The sequence below is a fragment of the Nyctereutes procyonoides genome, unplaced genomic scaffold (genome assembly GCF_905146905.1).
Source record: "Nyctereutes procyonoides isolate TBG_1078 unplaced genomic scaffold, NYPRO_anot_genome, whole genome shotgun sequence".
Lineage (NCBI taxonomy): Eukaryota > Metazoa > Chordata > Mammalia > Carnivora > Canidae > Nyctereutes > Nyctereutes procyonoides.
Window position 1 is genome coordinate 31,631,807 of NW_026575024.1, and position 22,421 is coordinate 31,654,227.

Here is a 22,421-nt window from a genome sequence, read left to right on the forward strand (position 1 = left end):
AGGTGCCCATTATACCTCCAAGTGGAAATGCAGACAGACAGCTGGATGTGTGAATCTGGGCTTACGGGTGAAGTCTGGGCTGCAAAGAGACACACTTGAAACCATGGGACAGACTTCTGCTAAACTTTTAGTTTTCTTCCTGTGACATTACAGTTTAGCTTTGCAAATATTCAAGTAAGTTTCAGAAGTTCACTTTTCCCATCTGCATTTCTGTTTTTGCTTGGAGAAGATGTATGCTTGGACCAATTTAGTAGAGGATTAGACAAATTAATCTCTGCACTTATTTTATTATTCCTGTACTACTACTACTTTCTACATTATTTTAAAATGCATTTCTATCACTTCCCTTTAAAATCAGTTAAAAAAACCTATCTTCTCCATTTTCGGGATAGCTCCTTCATTCTCTGAACACACCACAAACGCTACCCTGGCCTCTAAGTTTATAAAGGCTGTGCCCAGGGATGCCTGGGTAGCTCCGCAATTGACCATCTGCCTTCGGCTCAGAGGGTGATCCCAGGTCCGGGGATCAAGTCCTGCATCGGGCTCCTTGCAAGGAGCCTGCTTCTCCCTCTGCCTATGTCTCTGCCTCTCTATGTCTCTTATGAATAAATAAAATTTTTTAAAAAAGAAAAAAAATAATAAAAGCTGTGGCCCAAAGTGGCTTCACAAACCCTGATCTCTACCCCATTCTGCAAGGGCTCAGGAGCTTTGTTTCAAACTATTATTTCTTTTTTTTTTTAAAGATTTTATTTATTTATTCATGAGAGATACACACAGAGAGAGGCAGAGACACAGGCAGAGGGAGAAGCAGGCTCCATGCAGGGAGCGCGATGTGGGACTTGATCCTGGGACTCCAGGATCACACCCTGGTCCAAAGGCAGGTGCTAAACTGCTGAGCCACCCAGGGTCTTTCTCTTATCTCTGACACATACTTGTATAGTCTTAATCATACACTCTTGCATTATAAACCTTTCAAATCCATTTCTGAAACCATATAAACTAAGATTATATGTGAATAAATTTTCACTCAAGAATAATGCAATATTCTTCATATGTATACTTTGCTTCCTACCCCCAAAATACACAATCCAAACCTAAAATGCAAATAAATTATATTCAAATCTAAACTAACAGGACTCCACTGCCAACCTAGAGTGCCAAATCAGTAAAAGTGTGAAGGACAGAATGTAATCACAGTGTGAAGGGCCAAGGCACAAAGGGCAAAAACACTCCACCAGGACTAATGAGACAGCCATCCCACAGGTCACCCAAGTCCTATCCATGGCAGCACATTCTGCACTACCAGACTACCAGCCCCAGGATTTAGGTGTATCACCACAGGAAAGGCCAGCCAGGCCTGGGGGAAAAACTGGACCTCATCTTCCTGTTTTAGTCCTTGTTCTCATTCAGCAGAGTAGAAAATTGGTTTGTGGTAACCCATCTGTGACCCCAAACAACTGGGGCAGCATGGAGAACTCCATGAGTATACATGCAAACACACATGCACACGCATACACACAAGCACACGCACTCCAGACAACATAGCCAAGCATGCCATACAACACTGAATGTACACTGTGAAACAATCTGAGTTAGGAAACTAGGATCATTGCCACCGCCATTTATTTGCCTAGTTTATAACTAAGTAGAGAACACTATAGTAGTGCTAGAAATGCAAAGAAGTCCCTGCCCTTAAGGGGCTTACAATCTTAGGGAAATAGAACAGGCACATAAAAAGACTGTAAGAAAGCACATGCTAACAAACGCCACAAGAATTCAGAAGGCAGCATAGTTTAAGAACATGGGATTAGGAATCACAAAACCCAGTTCTAGTACCAACCTGGTCAGTTAACTTCTCTGGGTTTATGAGCCCAGCTGTAAAATGAAGTAGTGAGATTTAAAGGCTGTATGCATTTGTTTGCATCATGATTCTGATCAAAAGCTGAGCAAAGTTTTATGGAGGAGGTGGCACCTGAGCTGGACACAGAAGGAAGACAGAAGGCATTTCAGACAAGGAAAGGGGTACTGAGGTAGGCATAAGCGTGGAGTTGGGAGCGGAGAAGACACAAGGAACGATGGGAGTGAGGTAATGGGTGGCTGTGGTAGCCCTCAGGCACTACTGACACATGAATGAACTATATTCCTCCCATTTACATCCAGTCAGTTACAGTACAGAATTCCAGAGAGTAGAAAACACCAGAGAACAATGGCGGTGTTTTATCAAACATTGCACTCAATTTCCAGAAAATATAAAGTGATTTTAACATTATACCTCTACATTTAAAATTGACATCAACAAACTTCCAACTGTCAAAATGTAAACCGAAGTTTACACTCTTAGTAAACATAATTAATCTCTTAATTTAAAAGGACATTTGATACAAATTATATTATCCCAACAATTCCAACATTTATTTTCTACTATGTTCCACGCACTGTGGAAATAAAAAGAGTAAGACAAGTCCCCTGCCTTTGAAAGAGCCTGCAGCCTGGTAGGTGAGACAAAAAAACTATGCCTACCTACAATGTACTAAGATGCATGGCATGATCAAGGTTATGAACATACGGCTATGAAGTAAAAGCAGTTTCAGCACGGACTCGGAGGACACAGGCTGATGGCTCAGGGGAAGGGAGTTTGGCAGGGAGAAAGTGTGGGGAGAGGGCTTCCAGGCAGAGGGTACATGGCTACAGACATGGAATAGTGTAGGAGCATGGCATGGCCAGGGCCTACCATGGGTATAGTGTGGCTGAAGCAGAGTGATATGGAAGGCTGGATTTAGTCCTATAAAATGGAGAGCTCTTGCTATGATTGAACTGTCTGCTAATCCTGGTTTCTAAGGTTGGGAAGGGACAGGAAAGAAAGGAAGCAGTGAGGTTCTGTCTGGGTCATAAGCAGTCTTTGTGAACTCTTCGCAGCAAATTACACTGTTAGGAAACTCCCCCTTCTCCCCATCACCTCTCCTTTCCCTTAATGATCTGTTGAGTCTTCAACATGGAGCTGCACTGCCACTAGACTAGAAAGGCATAGGGGAGGAGAGCAAACTGAACAGGACCAGAAATGCACACCTATGGCTAATCAAGTTACCATAAGGTAACAGTCACTGTATTGTACAAAGGTCTGTAGACAAAGAAAATGAGTTCTTTTTCAGAAGTTTTCTAAAACTGCCTAACTCACACCAATGTGTTGGAAAATCTCATTCAATGTGGGAAAAGTATATAAAACCCTTGCTGAAGACTGTATTTCCTAAACTCTTTTCCATTAAATATTGGTGTTACAGCACAATACCATAGCAGTTCAAAGCCTATCTTCACACAATTAAGATTGAACCGCAATTGCATTGTTTGGCTTAAAAAACAAAAAGACACAATATGTAATTCCAAGTCTTAGGTTCTTAGCTAGTACTAAAATTTGTCAATGCATAAAGAGATTGCCTGGTGAAGAACATGCAAAGGTAGATGCAATAAACCACCATTTTAGGGTAGGATTCCAATTCCTAAATTCCAATTTCTCATAATAATAATATAGAATCAATTCTATAAAATACCTTCTTGAAATTTTGTTCTATAAGGAAGAAAATAAACCTGTATATTTTATTTAACATTCATTCTTAAGTTACAGTTATGCCTAAACAATCAGCATCTAATTAAAGAAACCTTAGTATAACCCTTAAAAAAAAAACCACATTTACATTTAGAAACATCTTCTACACTTCTGAATAAATTACATGCCTGATATACATTAACCAATAAAGAATACCAATATGAGAATTCAGGACATTTATTTTTCTGTGTGGAGATTTAACTACTGTACAACACACACACACACACACACACACAACACAAAACAAACTCACAAAGCAATGGTGTGTAATAGGTAGTGAGAGACACTTAAAATAAGCATATTGAAAATACCTACAAACAGGCTTTTTTTTTTTAGGCAACAAAATATTTTCAGTCCTTGACACCTTCTCACACTCACCTAGCACCACAGATGCAAGGACTTACAGTAAACGTATATAATCTCATGCTTAAAACCTAAAGCATGCACTGAATAGAATTTATACATTATGATCTATTAAGTATGCAGTACATACTTCTAATATTTTAAATACCCTGCAGCATTTTGAAATTTTAACATTTATGCAAAACAACTTTTGAAAGACTTATGAAACAATTTTTCAAGGATTACCTCCAGGCTGTTTACACAGGCATTGGTTTGGTTAAAGAGGGAGAATGGCAGCAGCCTCAAGGTTCATACTGAATGAAAATGGTGTCTGTGCATGTCAATTCATGTAAAAAATACATATATACATAGATGGCACAAAGATTTGTGCAGTTGGAATCACCAGTGCAAATGCATGCATTTGAGGTACTTATTTTTTCCGTGGTCAGGTATAATTATGCACAGTCATGTTCCTCAAGTGCTAAATATTTCAGACCTGATCAAATGAAAGTTGTTAAGAACTGTAAATATATTTATATAGTTAATTTCAAAGCACTATGCTTTTACTGAACATTTGTTTAACATTATATGTTTATATATTTAGTTTAATATGCTTGCCAACCAATAAATTTTTTCATTGTAAAGTGACTGACTGGTAATTATACCTGGCCAAGTGATTTAAATAGCATACTTGAAATTCTAGCAAGAATTGTAGTGAAAGAGTAAAATACTTCATTATTGCTTCATTGGACTGAGCTAGAAGGCATAGATAAACAATGCTCAATGATGACAAGTGAATACCCAGAACATCAGTGCATGCCCCAAAATGGCCTCTGCCCAATAAAAACTAAGCACTCTCCACGTTATCGATGCCATTAGCATCTACGTGGATGTCAGGCTCCCCACACAATGATGAGGGGACAAAGCGGCTAACAGTAGGACACAAACAGCTCTTAAGCTCTGGCAATTCTTGCTTCAGGCGTTCCAACTGCTCCACTTGGAATATATTTGGCTGTTCAGGCATCCAATCATATATCCTATGATGAAACAAACACAAAACACATAAAATAGTATAATTTTATGGTTTACTTAAGATCTGACTTAACCTTTTCAGGAGTATCTGACTACAGAAAGTCTGGAACATCCATAGTATAAAAGGCCTCTCCCCTCAACTTTTTAAAAGATGTAATTATCAGTTCAATTTTAAAATACTTCTTCTCCATCTTTCCAAAAATGCAGAATAGCAGCATTTCCTTTTGTGCTCATGATGAAAAAGAATGGTTACAAAGCAACTGAATCAGAAAATGAAATAAACCTGTAGTTTACTAGTGATCAATTCTTCTCTCAAAGCCAATTGGCAATGCTGTATTTTACAGATAGATGGGAAGCTATTAAGAGGCAGAGCTGGAATTCATACCCAGTTGGGACTTCAAAGCACTGAAGATCTGCACTATGTGAACTGTCCAGGTACCCATAGTTAAGAGGCCAGAAAAAGCCCCATGTGACAATGGCAGCACTGCACTGCCCATCAGCAGAGAGAGGATGGCCAGGCAACTCACGTAAGGTACTACAACAGAGGTCGCTGTGACATCTTAGTAGGAAAGAATTTCTAAGAGAATGAGAAGTGACCTCTGGGTCAAGATATCAGACTGAAAACAGAAGCAACTATACTTTCTCGGTATATCCCATTAAAGAGAAAATAAAAGGATTAAAAAAGAATCCATGCGTATGGAGAAAAAAAATTCACAGCAACAAAATTTTGGAAGCTGGAAAACAGATGCACGAGTAATAACAAAGTGTTTCAGTTAGCAGAACAGAAAAGGGCAAATCACAAGCCAGTAGTGGAAAACATGAGAAGGCTGAGTTAAAAGCAGCACCAGATTCCCCTAGCACTGGGGAGGGTGACAGCAGCTAAAACAGGGAGGATAAGTGAAGGCTGAGTAGCAGTAAGCATCTCCCCCCTTCTTCCTAACTTCCTGTCACAGAGGCTGCCCCACATCTCACACCACCCACCCTTCTATTGATTTTGAGAACTTAACAGGAAATCTCTTGGAATGGATGACTAGAGGACCAGGCATTTTATAAAGCCACCAGCACCAGGGGAATTAGACAGTCCATACATATAACACATGCAAAATTCAGAGACATGCCCTCCATTCCCCAGCTCTCTTCCCTTACCTGAATCCCAAGAACCCTGGGAGCCAGATCTGGATCCTCTAGGTAGTTTATATAGATTCTTCTGTGAGGAATCTGGTCAGCCAAAAAGTAAAGTTCTAAATCTACTGACATCAGCAGTATGACCAAACAGGCCACCCAGATCACCCCACAGTGAAATCCAACAAGCCCCATTCACACACTAAGAGCCTCTAACAAGCTTCCTAGATCTCAATTTCTTACCATGAGAAGCAGCCAAGGATTTCCAAACAACTGAGAAAAGCTTCTAACATGTAAGGTAGGGAGTCAAAGAGAAGAAAACTCCACAGACCAAAAAAAAAAGTCCTTGATGCCTTCATAGAATAGTTCACTGAACCAAAACAGGATGATATATACAAGGGAGAATAGAGCACTCAGAGAAAAAAAAATGACAGTTCTTAAAATCAAAGACACAAAAACCTCAATAGACCGGTGGATGATAAGGTTGGCGAAATCTTTCAAAGCAGAGCAAAAAGACAAAAATAGGAAATAGGAGAAAACATAAGTTTGGTCCAAGAGTGAATAGTATGTAAACTGAAGAATTTCTACAAAGGGAGGGGGGAACCCAGAAAAATGGAAGAGATAAAAATCAAAGAATAATTCACAAAATTCTCTGCATCTTCAAGGACATGTATCAACAGATTAGATGGGCTGTCATGTGCCCAGCACAAGGGATGAAACCAGATCCACACCAAGATCCACCTCTATGAAATTTTACAACACTGGTGACAAGACTCTCCATGCTTCAAGACAGGAAACAAAGAAATCACATGTGCAGGAACAAGAATCAATATGGTTTCACACTGCTCAACACTAACACTGAAACTGTGAATGTGACTGGAGAATAAAATCCCAAAAGAAATGATTTCTAACATGAAATTTTATACCCAGCCATAGTACTTCCAGGCAAGCACGATCAAACATTTACTTTCCACGTCTTCCTTTCTCAAGAAGATACTGAAGGATGTGTTCCATGAAAATGACAGGAAAGCAAAAAAGATCTGGACATAGAAATGGGAGTTCTGACACAGAAGGGTCCAGGAGCAGTCTTCACTCAGGATGACAGCTGTAACCCAAAGTCGTCAGTGAGTCTATACTAGAGCAGTCTGAGCAAAAAGGAAGGTGTGTTAAGGGCTATCACTCCAAAAGGGCCACTGCCGTTCTACCAGCACTGTAACCTAAGGACAGACTGCCTTAGTGAGCCCGAAACTGAATCTTATTTACATATAGCTTGTCTTAACTATGTGCTGAAGTAGCCACTCTACCTGACAGTTTATTATGCACTGGCCTACTCCTGAGAACTGTGAGCAGGCTACAATGGGAACAGAACCAAGGAATATAGAACCACCCACTCCAGAGGACCATATTCCTGATGTACTTCCAATACCTGACAAATAGATGCATTACAATGGATTGCAAAATAAGTTTGGCAAGACTAGAATTTAAAAAGGTGAAGGCAAGTGACAAAATGAACTAGCATTTCAAAAGTACACATACAAATAGAAAATATCCAAGGGCCGTTATTTTTAAAATTCTGTTTCAGGTACATACTTGTAGATATTGTACCAATGTGTGTACTTGGTCACAATGTAGAATGAATTTCTAATTGGGTTGGGTCAAAAAGGTTTGAAAAGTCATTGCCCTAGAAATACACATGTATTCTAGAGGGCCTGGCTCAACAATGTTTACAGCAAACACTGCAAAAGAAAAACGTGGCAACTACCTAAATGTTCTCATACAGAATAAACTGTAGTAGAGGCATAGCCATGAATATTATACAGCCATGAAGATGAATAAATTATAGCTATATAGAACAAATACATTAACTTAAGAAAGTTGTTACAACAAGCAGGAGAAAAAATACAAATGAAGTTTAAAGCCACGAGAAACCAAATGGTGTATTATTTAGTGACAGAAATAAGAATTTAATTTTTTTAAAAAGAGGGATGCCTGGGTGGCTCAGTGGTTGAGAGGTCTGCCTCAGGCTTAGGGCGTGATCCTGGAGTCCCGGGATTGAGTCCCATATCAGGCTCCTTGCATGGAGCCTGTTTCTCCTGTCTCTGCCTCTCTGTGTCCTTAAAAAAATTTTTTGGGGGCAGCCTGGGTGGTTCAGCGGTTTAGTGCCGCCTTCAGCCCAGGGCCTGATCCTGGAGACCCAGGATCGAGTCCCATGTTGGGCTCTCTTATGAATAAATAAATAAAATCTTAAAAAAAAATTTTTTTAAGAGAATAATAATTTGATAAGCAGTTATACCTGAGGGAGGAGATAAGGAAATTGAATTAGACAGAGGCACATGGGAGACCTCAAATCTAATGATACTGTTCTTTAAACATGAATATCTGTTATTGGATTTATTTTCAATCATTTGACCACAGTAATTCTTTTTTTTTATAAAAAGAGGAAACATTGTGTAATTACTCTATGAGGCAAGCATTTTCCCCATACCAAAATGAGACAACAACCAGCTGAGAAAGGTAAATTAAAGGTCATCTTACTCAATTATCACAAATGCAAAATCCAAAATATCAGGAAATCAAGATAGCTCTTTATATGAAATAATGCACTACAAAACCATGATTAAATGTAAAATCTACAATGTGTTATTGCCTTTGTAAAAGAAGAGAATCATTTTTGATCAACTAAAACACCCACTCTCAACAATTCTTCATCAATGTAAAATAAATCAAAGGCTCCCCAAATTATTAATCATTCAAAACCTTTATGTCTAAATTTGTAATAATAATAAAAAAATAACAGCATAAGCATATTACATAGCAGAAGAAAAAGCTAGAAAAACATTAGGGTGGGGCATCTGGGTGGCTCTGTTGGTTAAGTGTGATTTTGGTTTAAGGTTATGATCTCAGGGTTATGAGACTGAGCCCCAAGTCATGTTCCAGACTGGGCACGGAGTTTGCTTAAGATCCTCTCCCTCTCTCTCTGCCCCTCACCGTCTTACATGTGCACATGCTTGCTTTCTCAAAATCAAAACAAAACAAAACTCAGGCACAGGACCTCACTCTGCTAAAAACAATGAAAGGGACAGGCATAGGGGACTCCTGGGTTTTATTGTAAACCTTGCATACACACACACGTAGTTCTTTAAAACATAAAAACGTGGATCGCCTGGGTGGCTCAGCAGTTAAAGGTCTGCCTTCGGCTCAGGGTGTGGTCCCAGAGTCCTGGGACCGAGTTCCACATCAGGTTCCCTGCATGGAGCCTGCTTCTCCCTCTACCTGTGTCTCTGCCTCTATGGGTCTCTCATGAGTAAATAAATAAAATCTTTAAAAAGAAAAGATAAATAAATAAAACATAAAAACTTTCAAGGGTAAGCAACAACTCTAACAGACCCTAATAGGAGCCCCTTCCTGAATTGTCTCCTCCATATCTTCCACACCTTCAAAACATAGTCTTGCCCTGAGTCCTGCTATTGCTTCTGCCTAAAACTCAAATACTGTCAAAGCAAACTTAGCCACTCCCAAAAACCAACTCAATGCTTCCTCTTTAAAATTACTCTTTTTGATCCCAGGTCAGAAAGAACTCACTTTCTTCAGATCTTTTATATCACAAAGTATCTTCCTGTTCTCCATCACATTGTGACAATTCGGCTTTAACAAAGTAAGGTCCTTCAGATGAAGAATCTGCCTAAAATATGTATACTCTACAAAGTCATACATAGTATGTCTCACAATACATTTTCTTGCCTGAAAACATTTGCAATCATTCCTTTCTCTTCCTCAAAAAAACATTCTTCAAAATTTTGCTAAGCTCAGCATTTTTTAAACGGTTAATGTAAAAATTTTATTTTCCTTTAACTAGTTGGAATTGTCTGTTATAAGTCATCTAACTATATGGGACAAGACAAACAATAAAGTGAACTAAATCCAAGGAAAGGTATTTTTTAAAACAGACTTGGTAAGAATTTCATCACTTTTTTTTTTTAAGATTTTATTTATTTATTCATGAGAGATATGGGGGGGGGGGAGAGAGACAGGCAGAGACACAGACAGAGACAGAAGCAGGCTCCATTCAGGGAGCCTGATGTGGGACTCGATCCGGGGTTTCCAGGATCAGGCCCTGGGCTGAAGGCAGCGCTAAACTGCTGAGCCACCCAGGCTGTCCCATCACTTACTCTTTAATGTTACAGCTCAAGTATTAGTGAGCCTGGTAACCCCTCAGCAGACTAAATCACATCCCTTCTAACCCAAAATTTCTTTATATTAAGCAATCTTTTCATCTCAGATTAGTGGCTCTCAAACTTATATCATAAACGTCAAGGGAGCTTGTAAGAAAAATGAAAAACATTTTGTTCAACAAATATTTAACCCTTACTGTCACACATTGTTCTAACTTTTGGAGATATAGGAGTGAACAAAACAGGTAAAAAGCCTGTCCTTGTGGAGCTTATGTTTGTGTGGGTATGTTGGGGTGGGGGCTGGAGGAAGATGGGAATAAGCTCTCATAGGGCCTTGGAAGGTCCCTGGATTTTAGTTTAGGTGACAAAGAGAATTGTGGGAGAGTTTAAAGCAGTAACAGGATCTGACTTCAGTTAGAACAGGCTCCCTCCTGCTGCTGTGCTGAAAATAGACAGCAGATGCACTTCAATAAGCCTCATGAGAAATGAGGTGTCTAAGGAGATGACAATAGTAAACCTGGTGAGTGGATACATTCAGGATATATTCTGAAGACAGCATCAACAAGATTCTGTCTGACTGGTTTTGGAGTATGAGTTTAGGAACAGAGAGCTACAAAGACACCAAGGATTTAGAATGAGAAACCAGAAAGACATGAGTTGTCAATTATACTGAAATCAGAAAGTCTACAGAAAAGAACAGGTTTTGGTAGCTGATATAAAAGTTTCAGCGGTCAGGAGAAAGAGACAGAAAGGCTGAAGATACAAATATGGAAGAATAAAGGTAAGAAAAGCCACAGAACTGGATGAGATCCCCAAGAAAGTTGGTGCAGAGAAGTCTAGGGGAGACAGCGTCCTCACCCCATGACAGTATATCCAGTTTAGAGCCCATGTATCCAAATGTTTAATAAGCTTCCCAAGTGTTTGTACTACACTCCAGACTTATTCCACTGATAAAGTTAAGATAAACCTCAGGCTGAACTACAGAATTTTAACTTAACTAAGTTTAATATTATTTTTTATAAAATAACTATTTCTTTTTTAACAATCCAAGAAAACTTTTTATGAAAAACAAATACCTATCGTAAATTAGACCATTAACTCCAAGTTCCTTCAGTTTCTTTCTGTTTTCTGGATCGTTGGTATCATCACCCCAGCAAAATATGACTAGTCCCTTAGCTTTTGCCTCCTGGATATAGGATGGGTTTCTGAGAAGGTCTTCAGTGTGTGCATTTATCCCCTAAAAGAAAGATTATTCACGAAAAAGTAAATTATTAGCTGCAAGTGCTAAATGGTCATACTCTACATCAGTGTTCCCCAAGGTAGAGTGGGGAGAAGAGAAAAAATGTTAGAACTTTTTCTTCCAAGTTATTTTTTCAGACAAGTTTACAAATTTTATCTAGCCATTTTAGATGATTCATAAAATCCACTCAGAAAACTACAAAAATTTACTTAACCTAGGCCTGCAAGAAAATACATAATTTATTGTTCATTTACTGCTTTTCATTGAGATCTAATATCCTTACTTAAGTATAGCTATCAGCTTGTTATAAATGTGTCAAAACTAAGCAATGGGATGTGTAAATAAAATGAAAACTTTACTACTACTCTAAGACATCTTTAAAAATTAAAATAATTTAAAAATCAAGCATAACATACCAGTAGGTTTTCAAATTGTGCAAAGCTCATTGCAATGGGGGTTGTCCGAGATCTGAGGTCCATGAGTTCCGGGTAAATATCAGATTTTCCTTGAGTCAAAAATAATATGGGGTACTTGTTCTGCTTCTGCCGAACCCTAAAAAAGACAATTAAAAAATACTTCTCTTTAGGGAGATAATTCTAATATAGGAATTTTAGGAAACTCTAAAAATATAAAGAAATCACCTTCTGAAAGAGTTTAATCCCATTACTGAGATATGATCACCATTAACATGTATCTTTTAATCAAAAAAAAGAGAAATTTTAAATCATTCTACACAAGAACTAAAATATTTTCAGAAATGGGCAACGAGGGACGCCTGGGTGGCTCAGCAGTTGAGGATCTGCCTTCAGATCCAGACGTGATCCTGGAGTTCCGGGATTGAGTCCCACATCAGGCTCTTGTATGGAGCCTGCTCCTCCTCCCTCTGCCTATGTCTCTGCCTCCCTCTGTATCTCTCATGAATAAATAAATAAAATCTCAAAAAAAAAAAAAAAAAGAAAGAAAGAAAGAAAGAAATGGACAATGAGGAAGTCCTTGAGAGCTTACAATTTGGTTAGGAGGATGTTCCATGCCTATAAAACAAAACATAAGGTGTGAGGCACTAGGATCCAGTAGGTATAGCGTTCACTGAGGGAGTGGGGAGGGCACCCTGCAGGTAGTCCTGAAGGGATGTGAAAATATATATAACCTGACTGAGAGGTCAAATCAAAGGTAAAGTGTGGGCAACCTCCAACCACAATCTTTGTACCCTAAGTCCCAGCTACTATCTAAGAGTATAGGTGAAAAAAATTATTACTCACATTGTGCAAATATCTGCATCAAATGAAGAAAACACTATTCTCCTCTTCCCAGAATTTTCTAAGACAGTTTTTAAAATTATATCCAAAAACAGATTCATGTCAAAATATGTTGATAAATTACCATCCCATATTCCATCCTATGTGGAAGAAATAAACAGGAAAATAAAAGCCATTAAATATCCTAGAATCTCAGTACCAGAAAAAAATATTGGGAAGATCTAATCCAACTCTTATTTTACATGAGGAAAACAAAGGTCTAAAAAGATTAAGAACTTGTCCAAGACCATACAGCTACTTAGTGATGGTGCAGCTGTCATAATTCAGGTAGAGACATTTATGTATAAAGCAATTACACCATCAATAAACTTTTGCTTTAATAAAGTTAGCAAAATAAAAGTTAAAACTCTGGAAATCTGCACTCTAGTGACTTTAAAATATTTTTATATAGGGGCACTTGGCTGGCTCAGTTGGTTAAACGTCTGACTTTGGCTCAGATCAATCTCAGGGTCCTGGGATTGAGCCCTGCATCTGGCTCCATGCTCAAGAAGTTTGCTTCTCTACCACCCCCCTAACTCATGTGCCCCCTCAAATAAATAAAATCTTTTAAAAAAATTTATATAATCGTTATGAACTGTTAGACAAAAGAACTCCACTTCATTTACTAACTCATTACAAAAAAAACCAGGTAATTTATTTTTCAGGTAGGATCCATGCCCAGGGTGGGGCTTAAAGTCATGACCCTGAGATCAAGACCTGAGCTGAGATCAACAGATGGATGCCCAAACCACTGAGCCACCCAAGTGCCTCCCAGCAAAAAACCCAAGTAATTTTTACTAATTAAAAATCTCATTCTTTGGCTCTTAGACATATCAAATACCCTCAGCAAGTAATAAAAATATTTTCTAAATACAATTAAGATACTAAGAGCCCTGTTGATACTCAAATATTAGACGTTTTGTGTATCAGTCATTAAAATAATCCTAAAAGCTCAGAAAACTAAAATAATCCCTTAAGAAAAACTTACTATGTTAACCAGGACCAGCTTATCATAAACAGCTACTTAGAAGGCAAGATTTGAGGGCAGGTATAAATTATTCTGACGAAAACAATTTCCAAGATACTGCTCTGATTGCCCAACATATCTTAATTACCCACTTCCAGGCCCCCAGCCCCAACAACCTCTTAACAATGCATCCCAACCATTTACACATATCCCTACCTGATATATTCAATAGTTAATGGTTTTCCTCAACTAGACTATAAATTCCAAGAAAACAAGGTTTATTCTGTTTACTACTCAAACCAAGCAGCCACAAGATGCCTCGCCCACAGCAGCTTTTCAATATAGAACTATTGAACAAAAGAATGACTAAATTTGGGAATGATTTAAAACATACCTGCAGAAATTTCTTTTCTTGGTTAACTATTACTAGCTACTACTGCCACTTAATATAAAACTGCTTAAGGAATTATTTAAAATATATGTTTAGTTGAAGAGACAAGACATATACAGAATAAAAGGTTAAAAAAAGGATCCACTAAACTTCAAAAAAAAAAATGGCACAAACTAGAAGTTCTGAGAGTGCCAAGTAAAGTAGAATTACAAAGGGATTTTGTAGGCAGGACAAGTTTTGGGGAAACTGAGGGACAGAGTTGTTAAAGTAAAGTAATCTGCCCAAGGTCACAGAAAGCAAAAACTAATCAGTTATAAAACTCTAACTGTCCAGTTTCCACTATTCATTTTATAAGTATGTCCAGAAACCATCCATGTTAATGTGCATGAGACACATGTAAATTCAAATTTATACTATAATACATTCATCATTAATTTTAAGTACTCACATATAGTATAAGGATAAAGTATGCTTTATCAAAAAGGTTAATAACGTTAGAAGAAGCCACATTAAGATTTCAGCTTCATTTTTCCATTAAAACAAGGAAATGGAAGCAAATGCATTTAAAAAAAAAGGGGGAGGAGCGTGTTACATCAAGGATTACTTACCCTTTGTTGGCAGATCCATTTTATCTCTATGTTAAACCCTACATCTTCTGGCAAAGACTCTAAAACCTAGAGTTTTGTTTGTTGGAGGTGAATTGTATTTTGTTTTTTGGCGAGATGAGTGGCAGAATAAGAGAAGAAAAAAAGGAAAACAGAATTATTACAAAAAGCAACCTATGGTAAAACATACCACTAAGTAAGGATAACATGTTTTGTGCCTTCAGCCTATTTTCTTATACCCAAACTAACAATGTTGTTGATGATTAAGTTAAATAAGGAAGTCAAAAGAAACAGCAAAAGCAGTAGTCTTAGGCAACATCTGTGATGGCAGATGCACCACTACCACAACAATGCATTCTTAACCTCAAACTCTTTCACAGTCATAGGTCTCAGGTCTATATTAACCAGGTACATGGAAGCACAGTGCCTAAAACAGTGTTACTCAATTTCATGTGGGGCTTTTGGACTTTCTTCTCTGTCTTTAGCTTTATTTAATGTATCTATCACATTTTTACTGGGCTAATGCAAAATTAGAAAAATAAGGACAATAATGTATGTTAGTGTTGAGACTACTAAACATCAAATTTACAAAGATTCTCTTTCAAATTGAGATATTAGGAGTGCCTGGGTGGCTCAGTGGGTTAAGTACCCGACTCTTGGTTTCAACTCTAGTCATGATCTCAGGGTGATGAAATCGAGCCCCACTGAGCATGGAGCCTGCTTTAAGAATTCCCTCCCCTCTGCCCCTCACCCATTCCCACGCAAGCTCTCCTTTCCTTTCTTAAAAACAAACAAACTGTGATTTTATTTGCCTTTGTTGGTTTTAAAATTGTGATTAGGGGATCCCTGGGTGGCTCAGTGGTTGAGGGCCTGTCTTCAGCCCAGAGCATGATCCTGGAGTCCTGGGATGGAGTACCATGTCAGGCTCCCTGTATGGAGCCTGCTTCTCCCTCTGCGTGTGTCTCTGCACCCCGCCCCCCCGTGTGTCTCTCATGAATAAATAAATAAAATCTTTAAAAAAAAAATAAAAATAAAATAAAATTGTGATTAAATTATAGTGACAGTGCAAAGTGAGTGAGTAAAAAGTGTGCTCAACTTATTTGGCTAAGTAAATGTTAAACCATTAACATACAATTTTTTAAAAACTGTTTTTAATCACAAATCTAGGAAGCATGAGATTTCTCAGAACCAAAAGATTTCAGATTTTTGAGTCAGAAGGAATGACGTTACTTGGCCAGGCTTCATAAATATCTGGAAAGGCTCTCTTGTATCTTTTCTGTTGTATGAGTAATCATGACAAACTGAAATCACCTACTGTTACCTAAGACATCTACTGTACCTAACATCACCAGAAAGACAATGGAGAAGAACAGAAATTATGAAATGGAGCCAGTAGGAAAAAAAGCAGACTTAGCATGACCAAGGAGTGCCTGGCATCCACAGAGGCTTGCCTGATACTCTTAAAGGGATTCCTGTATGAATTAGGTCTAGTTTTTAAATCTTCATGCTAGTATTTGTTATATTTTTTCAGGTGAATTCTTGAAATTTGTGTTTCATTTTGAGTAACCTGGGTACTTACTTTCTTCAGTTGGAGAATCTCATTTCTCTCTAAAAGCTAAGGAATGGTTTGCTGTTTCTTTCTCAAGTTTTTATTTATTTAGATAATCTCTACATCCATCATGGAGATAGAACTCATGACCCTGAAATCAAGAGTCCCATGATCCTCCAAGTAAGCCAGCCAGGAGCCCCAGAAATAGTTTTAAATATTGTAAAAATGCTCTCCCACCGTATGTTCCTCCCACCCCTTTTTCTGTTGCCTTCTCTTATTTATATACAGAAATATGTGACTTTCCTGTTCTTACCAAATTCTTATCAAATTAACCCATTGAAGTGGGAATTTTTACTCACTTGAGCAGTTAAGTTACTCTTTTAAAAAAAAAAAAGCATAGCTACACCATAAAAAATGTATTTTCTCTAAAAAGAATCAATGACAAGTTTATATAAATGCTATCTTTGACAGTCTTTAGTGCCCATTTAAGAGACCAAAATAAATTATTTAGTTGTAACAGAATTAATGAGATAGTTTCATGCTAGTTTTCCTAAGAACTTACCATTTTAAGAGAAGGAAATGGCTGATTTTCAGAAAAAGAATTTTCTTCCTCAATCACAGATTCTGAAATTTTAAATTATAAAAACTTAGACAAAATGCCATTTTATCCCTAAGATCTTATTAACCTGAATTCTTAGGATGAAAAAAGAAAAAAAAAAAAAAAAGATCCAGAGGTAATTACAGAGATCCTTTTAATATGCAGTATTTTTTGAAGGCTCTTATATGTTTAACCATTAAAACCTCCATTTTGAAATAAGCATCTTTAATGAAAACTAGTTTGCAACATTTTTCACAGAAACATCAAGTCTGAGGCCCCAAAAGTATCTTCTCATAAACACTTTAATATTAGTTTTTTACAAAGTAGTCACCAGCAGTAATTTGTTATTTGTCAATGGAATTAAGAGCTGTGTCCTCTTGTTAAGGCTACTATTTGAAATATCAAAATCAGCTCAGAAAATAGAAATTAAGAGAATTTAAAGCTACCATTGTGCTTTTGTTACCACTACCATTAAATCCAAAATAGATTATATCTCAAGATACACAAGAATGGTTTTCTAAGGAAAAAAAATAGCAAACTAAATAAACTTTTCTTAAAAAGAAAACTATATTACAAAGACTAAAGTCATATAAATTAAAAAATAAAAATAAAAAATACTAAAAACAAAAATAAAATTAATTTTATTATTAAAAGTCATGAAATAGCTACATAGCCTACAAAGTCGTATCAATGCTCTGGGGATAACCTCTGGGGTCTCTAACACTACAATATCTTCAAAAAATCATTTCAGTTATCACAACTGCAGATAAATATCTAATGAGTATCTACTACATACAGAACATTTTAAGTGTCTCAGGGAATACAAAAACATGTTTTCTACCTTAGAGAGATTTATAGTATAATTGAAGAGACAGGACATATACAGAATAAAGGGTTAAAAAAAGGATACACTAAACTTCAAACAAATGGCACAAACTATGAAGTTCTGAGAGTGCCAAGTAAAGTAGAATTACAAAGGGATTTTATAGGCAGGACAAGTTTGGGGAAACTGAGGGACAGAATTGTTAAAGTAACCTACCCCAGGTCATACCTAACTGTTAAGAGTTGGATTCATATTCCTGGCTATGGAGCCAGCTTTCATACTTGATATAGCCTCCACTTTGTTCTTTGGTTAAGAATGTTTGGAAAAAAATGATAGGTACAAAATTACAAAGAACTTGATCATCAAGGTAAGAAAACTCGTAAAAGTAAAAACTCATAAGAATCATTTAGCGAGCCCAATACTACATTCATTAAAATGACCAAAAGTATGTTAAATATATATTATATATGTTAACTATGAAATGAAAATAGTGCTTCCAAATTGGTACATACCTTTCAGATCTTTAGATTTTAGGGCAGTCACATGAGCAAGCTAGAAAACACACACACACACACACACACAAAATGCAATCAGAAAAAAAGCCTTAGTTTATGAAGTTATGGTTAACAGAACCGTAACTTGAAACGCTAGCAAGTTAAAACTATAAAATGTAGAATTATCAATTCAGTAAGAATAACACTAACCGCATACATACACATAAGATCATGATCAAATACCCAAGTAGGAAAGAATAAAGAAATTCTTAAGAAACTGTTCATACTCAATCATTTATATAGGTATCTAATGAGAACAGGAAGAATGATCATATAAAATTACATGGCATAAAAAATAAAATATACAAAGATCTTAGATAGTGAGAGAAGTTTAAAAACCAAGGACAGCATACAAGGCCAGTGGTAAAATAGTGACAGTTATATAAAGAAGGGCAAAAGCGACCGGAGGGCAACATAAGACTATGAATGAGAGGGGTCAGCCCCTGTGTCTTCTAACAAAGACTTATAGCCTTCACATATGCAAAACAGTGGAGTGGGGGTGGAGGAACTGTTAGAGAAGACAGATGGATTAGTGCAAACCCATTCTTCCTAATAGAAAACCAAAGCATATACTCTACTCATGCTGAATATACAGTCATCTCCATGCACAAAGAGAATAATACCATAAACAAGTCTAAATCATTTTAAAACTAAAGAACAATCACATTTTATGTTATCATTACTACCTTTAACAACTGGAGTTGGTCAAATGTTAATTCCTTTACTGGAATTTCAAATAATTCAACTGGATCAGCATCAAATTTCTACAAAGAAAATAAAGAGAAAAACAGGCTTCAAATTATTACTGAATGTTTAACCCTAGACAGGTCTAACATCCCAACTTAGTGAATGATGAGGACAGTTGTTTGGAGGCCACAGGGAGTCCATGCAGGGGAGGCCCTCTTTTTTTTTTTTTTAATACCATCTTCCAGTTCTTAAATTCTAGTTTTAATTTTTTTTTTAAGATTTTATTTATATGAGAGAGAGGGGGGGGGGGCAGAGGGAGAAGCAAGCTCCATGCAGGGAGACCGATGTGGGACTTGATCCCGGGACTCCAGCATCACACCCTGGGCCGAAGGCAGGCGCTAAACCGCTGAGCCACCCAGGTATCCCCTATTTTAGTTTTTAATGTAGGTGGGAGTGCCTGAAAGAAAAAAATAGGTGGGAGGAGGATAGGGCCCTGAAGATATACTGAGAACAAAGCCAGAAATCAGTAATTTCCCCTACTTTCTGTCATGCTGTTCACAATTTATTTGACATCTATATCCAGACTGTACATGACTATGCAATCAATATGCTATAGAACGATTAATTTCTGTCAATAGTTTCTAAACTTTTCTAAACCTTTTAAACCTAAGTTTGGTTTAAAATAGCCACAGAAATCAAAGGTCATGGGGGGAAAAAAGTCTGATTAGCTTTAATCAGTAATACTTAACAGGAACTCTCATCTACTATAAATGTTTTTCCTATGAGCAAGTCTTTTTTATTAGATTTTATTACCACATCAAATGTTACACTGCTTAGGCACCTCTACCTTAAGGAAATGAGTTAATAGACCACCAATAAATCATCAATGCAACAAATATGCTAAAATCCATTACATTTATATTCATTCACATAAATATGACATAAACCCATGTACGCATCAAGCTCTTCTAAAGGATATACAAGAAACTCTTAAGAGTAAGGGAGTGTGACCAAGGAGAAAGGGGAAAAGAAGACTTATTTTTCATTTTATGATCTTCGATAGTTTTATAATGAACACAAATTGGTTTTGTAAGGAAAATACTAGCTTAGAAAGTAAAACTAAAAATAAGTAAAATTCTCTAATTTATCCAGATTCAATTTAAGAGCAAGACAAAGTTTGGTGAAAATGGGATCGGTAACACACTTCAATTAAGTCTCACAGATTTTTAGGAATTACACCTCAATTCATTAAGCTCAATCTTACAAAGATCCTTACTGCTCCATTCCTTCCTGTTCCACTTTGGATTTTTTTCCCCAGAGCAAAACAATCTGCTCCTTTCTACTGTTATTTTACCTCTACTACCTAAGTTGGTGCATCTTCTTCCCTCCCTTTCTGAAGACTATAGATGAGAAGGGTCAGCCCCTATGGTCTATCAACAAAGACATAGCCTAGCCCCTTCATGTATGCAAAATCAGTGGGGTACCCTTCTAGAAACGGAAGCGTGCTTTTCCATATATCACAGTAATCCAAAGCCCCATGACTTACTCAAATCCACAAGCAGGCAGATCCAAGTACCTCGCCGTGTATGTATACCACAACACTCGTGTCTGGTAGAATGTCATACTTGTTAGCAAACTGCCTTAACTTTAAATCATCTCAAAGGAAAATGACTACCCAGCAGTTTTATAGAAAATACCAAACAAACCCTCCTAGCTTAGGTCCTTAAGAAATCACTTTGTGAATTTGTATAGTAAAGGTTAAACATCTGCAATTATCATAATGACGTTTGCACAACAATTATAATAATTTTCAAGAAACTACATGCATTTTCAAATCTCCTTCTGGACTTTCTTCTCCGTTATGCCATTCTCTACTCCTGTCCAGGCTTACCGTACATACCGTACCTTTGACCATGCTACTACTCCCCTTGCCTCGAGCCTCTGTCCTCTTAAATTCCCTTACTCCACTATCCAGCAGCTCCAAAGTCCTTTTCTACTGTGGCTCTTCTCATTTTGGCCAAATCATACTAATCTATTAATTTGAGGAAAACCTTGAGCTAGAAATAGAAGGGAGCCTAGAAAACAGATACTATGATAGCTTCCTCTCTTGCTTCAATACAGAACAGCAGCAAACTGATACAGAAGCCACCTGGAATGTCCTTTTGTCAGATAACAGAAGAAAGCAAATCCAGCAATCCAGAGACCCTACTTTATTACTCCTGCTTCTCCACTCTCTCAATGTTGCAAGAACTTGACAAAGGAATGAATTGGCAGTAATTGACCAAAAAACATGAACTGATCAACTCTAATAAATAACAATACACATATATGTGAAAACAAACTTCCTAGTGTTTAAACCTATCCCCAACTGTAAGACTTTAAAAATTAAGGAATTGGGGGACATCAGAGTGGCTCAGTAGGTGTAGCCTCTGACTTGATTTCGGCTCAGGTCATGATCTCAGGGTTCTGAGATCAAGCCCCATGTCGGGCTTTGCCCTAGGCATGGAGCCAGCTTAACATTCTTTCTCCAGGGCAGCCCGGGTGGCTCAGCGGTTTAGCGCCGCCTTTAGCCCAGGGCCTGATCCTGGAAACCCAGGATCGGGTCCCACATCAGGCTCCCTGAGTGGAGCCTGCTTCTCCCCCTGCCTCTGTCTCTGCCTCTTTCTGTCTCTTTCGGTGTGTCTCTCATAAATAAATAAAATGTAAAAAAAAAAAAGTTCTTTCTCCATCTCCATCTGCCCCTCCCCATCTCCCTCTCTTAAAAATTAAGTAAAATAACATAAAATAAAATGAAGGAATTTCAACATACCTTTTTCATTGTCAAACAACAGGTGAGATCATGATACACCACAGGCACAAAATCTTTTGAAAGATGTACATCAAATTCTACAAAGGCTGCACCCTAACAGAAATAAAGGAAACAAATATTTGAAAAGCATTGTCTGGCCCACAATACATCTAAAACTACAAGGATATAAGAAATTTACTGTTCACAATAAATCCACAGATCTGTACACAAAACGAAGAACTTCCTCATGAATTAATGTTATGCTGCAAGCTTTTTCTAAGAAGTAATTTCTTCACTTACAACAATTTTAAGAATTGCTCTTCCCTGTGATAGCACAGCAATTTCATCTGGGCAAAAACAAGGGCAACTATCCACCCAAACACACCCCAGGAATACTCTGTGGCAGTGGCCAGCCTGTCACCTCTGCTACTGGTATCAGCAGAAATGGAGCCTCCCAGGAACTGGGTGCAGAGGGCCACAAGTACCACAGCCAGACAGCTGACCCTCCAAGATGAGCAGGGAAAAGAAGCTGGAGTGCCTCAGCTCTGCACCCTGGTGCACTCGAGCAGCATACCTTCCAGCCTCCCTTGGCAAAATCCCACAAGTGGAGTAAAGAGAAAAGGATGAGGACTGTTGAGGAGACAGAAGCAGCAAG

General features: G+C 37.6%; 1 protein-coding gene across 3 annotated transcripts in view; it reads right to left on the reverse strand.

The window, feature by feature from the left end:
• Positions 1 to 1,606: 1,606 nt before the first annotated feature.
• GPCPD1 (glycerophosphocholine phosphodiesterase 1) overlaps positions 1,607 to 22,421 on the reverse strand; it is a 54,615-nt gene continuing 33,800 nt past the window's right edge. For 2 of the 3 annotated variants that reach the window (XM_055345997.1, XM_055346007.1), the window contains exons 12-20: positions 21,788 to 21,880; positions 18,978 to 19,055; positions 18,250 to 18,289; positions 16,879 to 16,940; positions 14,771 to 14,836; positions 12,769 to 12,905; positions 11,926 to 12,061; positions 11,346 to 11,506; positions 1,607 to 4,980 (exon numbers count right to left, since the gene is read on the reverse strand). In XM_055345997.1, coding sequence (XP_055201972.1) covers positions 4,791 to 4,980; positions 11,346 to 11,506; positions 11,926 to 12,061; positions 12,769 to 12,905; positions 14,771 to 14,836; positions 16,879 to 16,940; positions 18,250 to 18,289; positions 18,978 to 19,055; positions 21,788 to 21,880 — 963 coding nt within the window. In that variant the 3' untranslated portion in view covers positions 1,607 to 4,790. Of the gene's footprint in view, positions 4,981 to 6,121; positions 6,194 to 11,345; positions 11,507 to 11,925; positions 12,062 to 12,768; positions 12,906 to 14,770; positions 14,837 to 16,878; positions 16,941 to 18,249; positions 18,290 to 18,977; positions 19,056 to 21,787; positions 21,881 to 22,421 lie in introns of all 3 variants that reach the window. The other variant, XM_055346014.1, reaches the window with a different exon arrangement.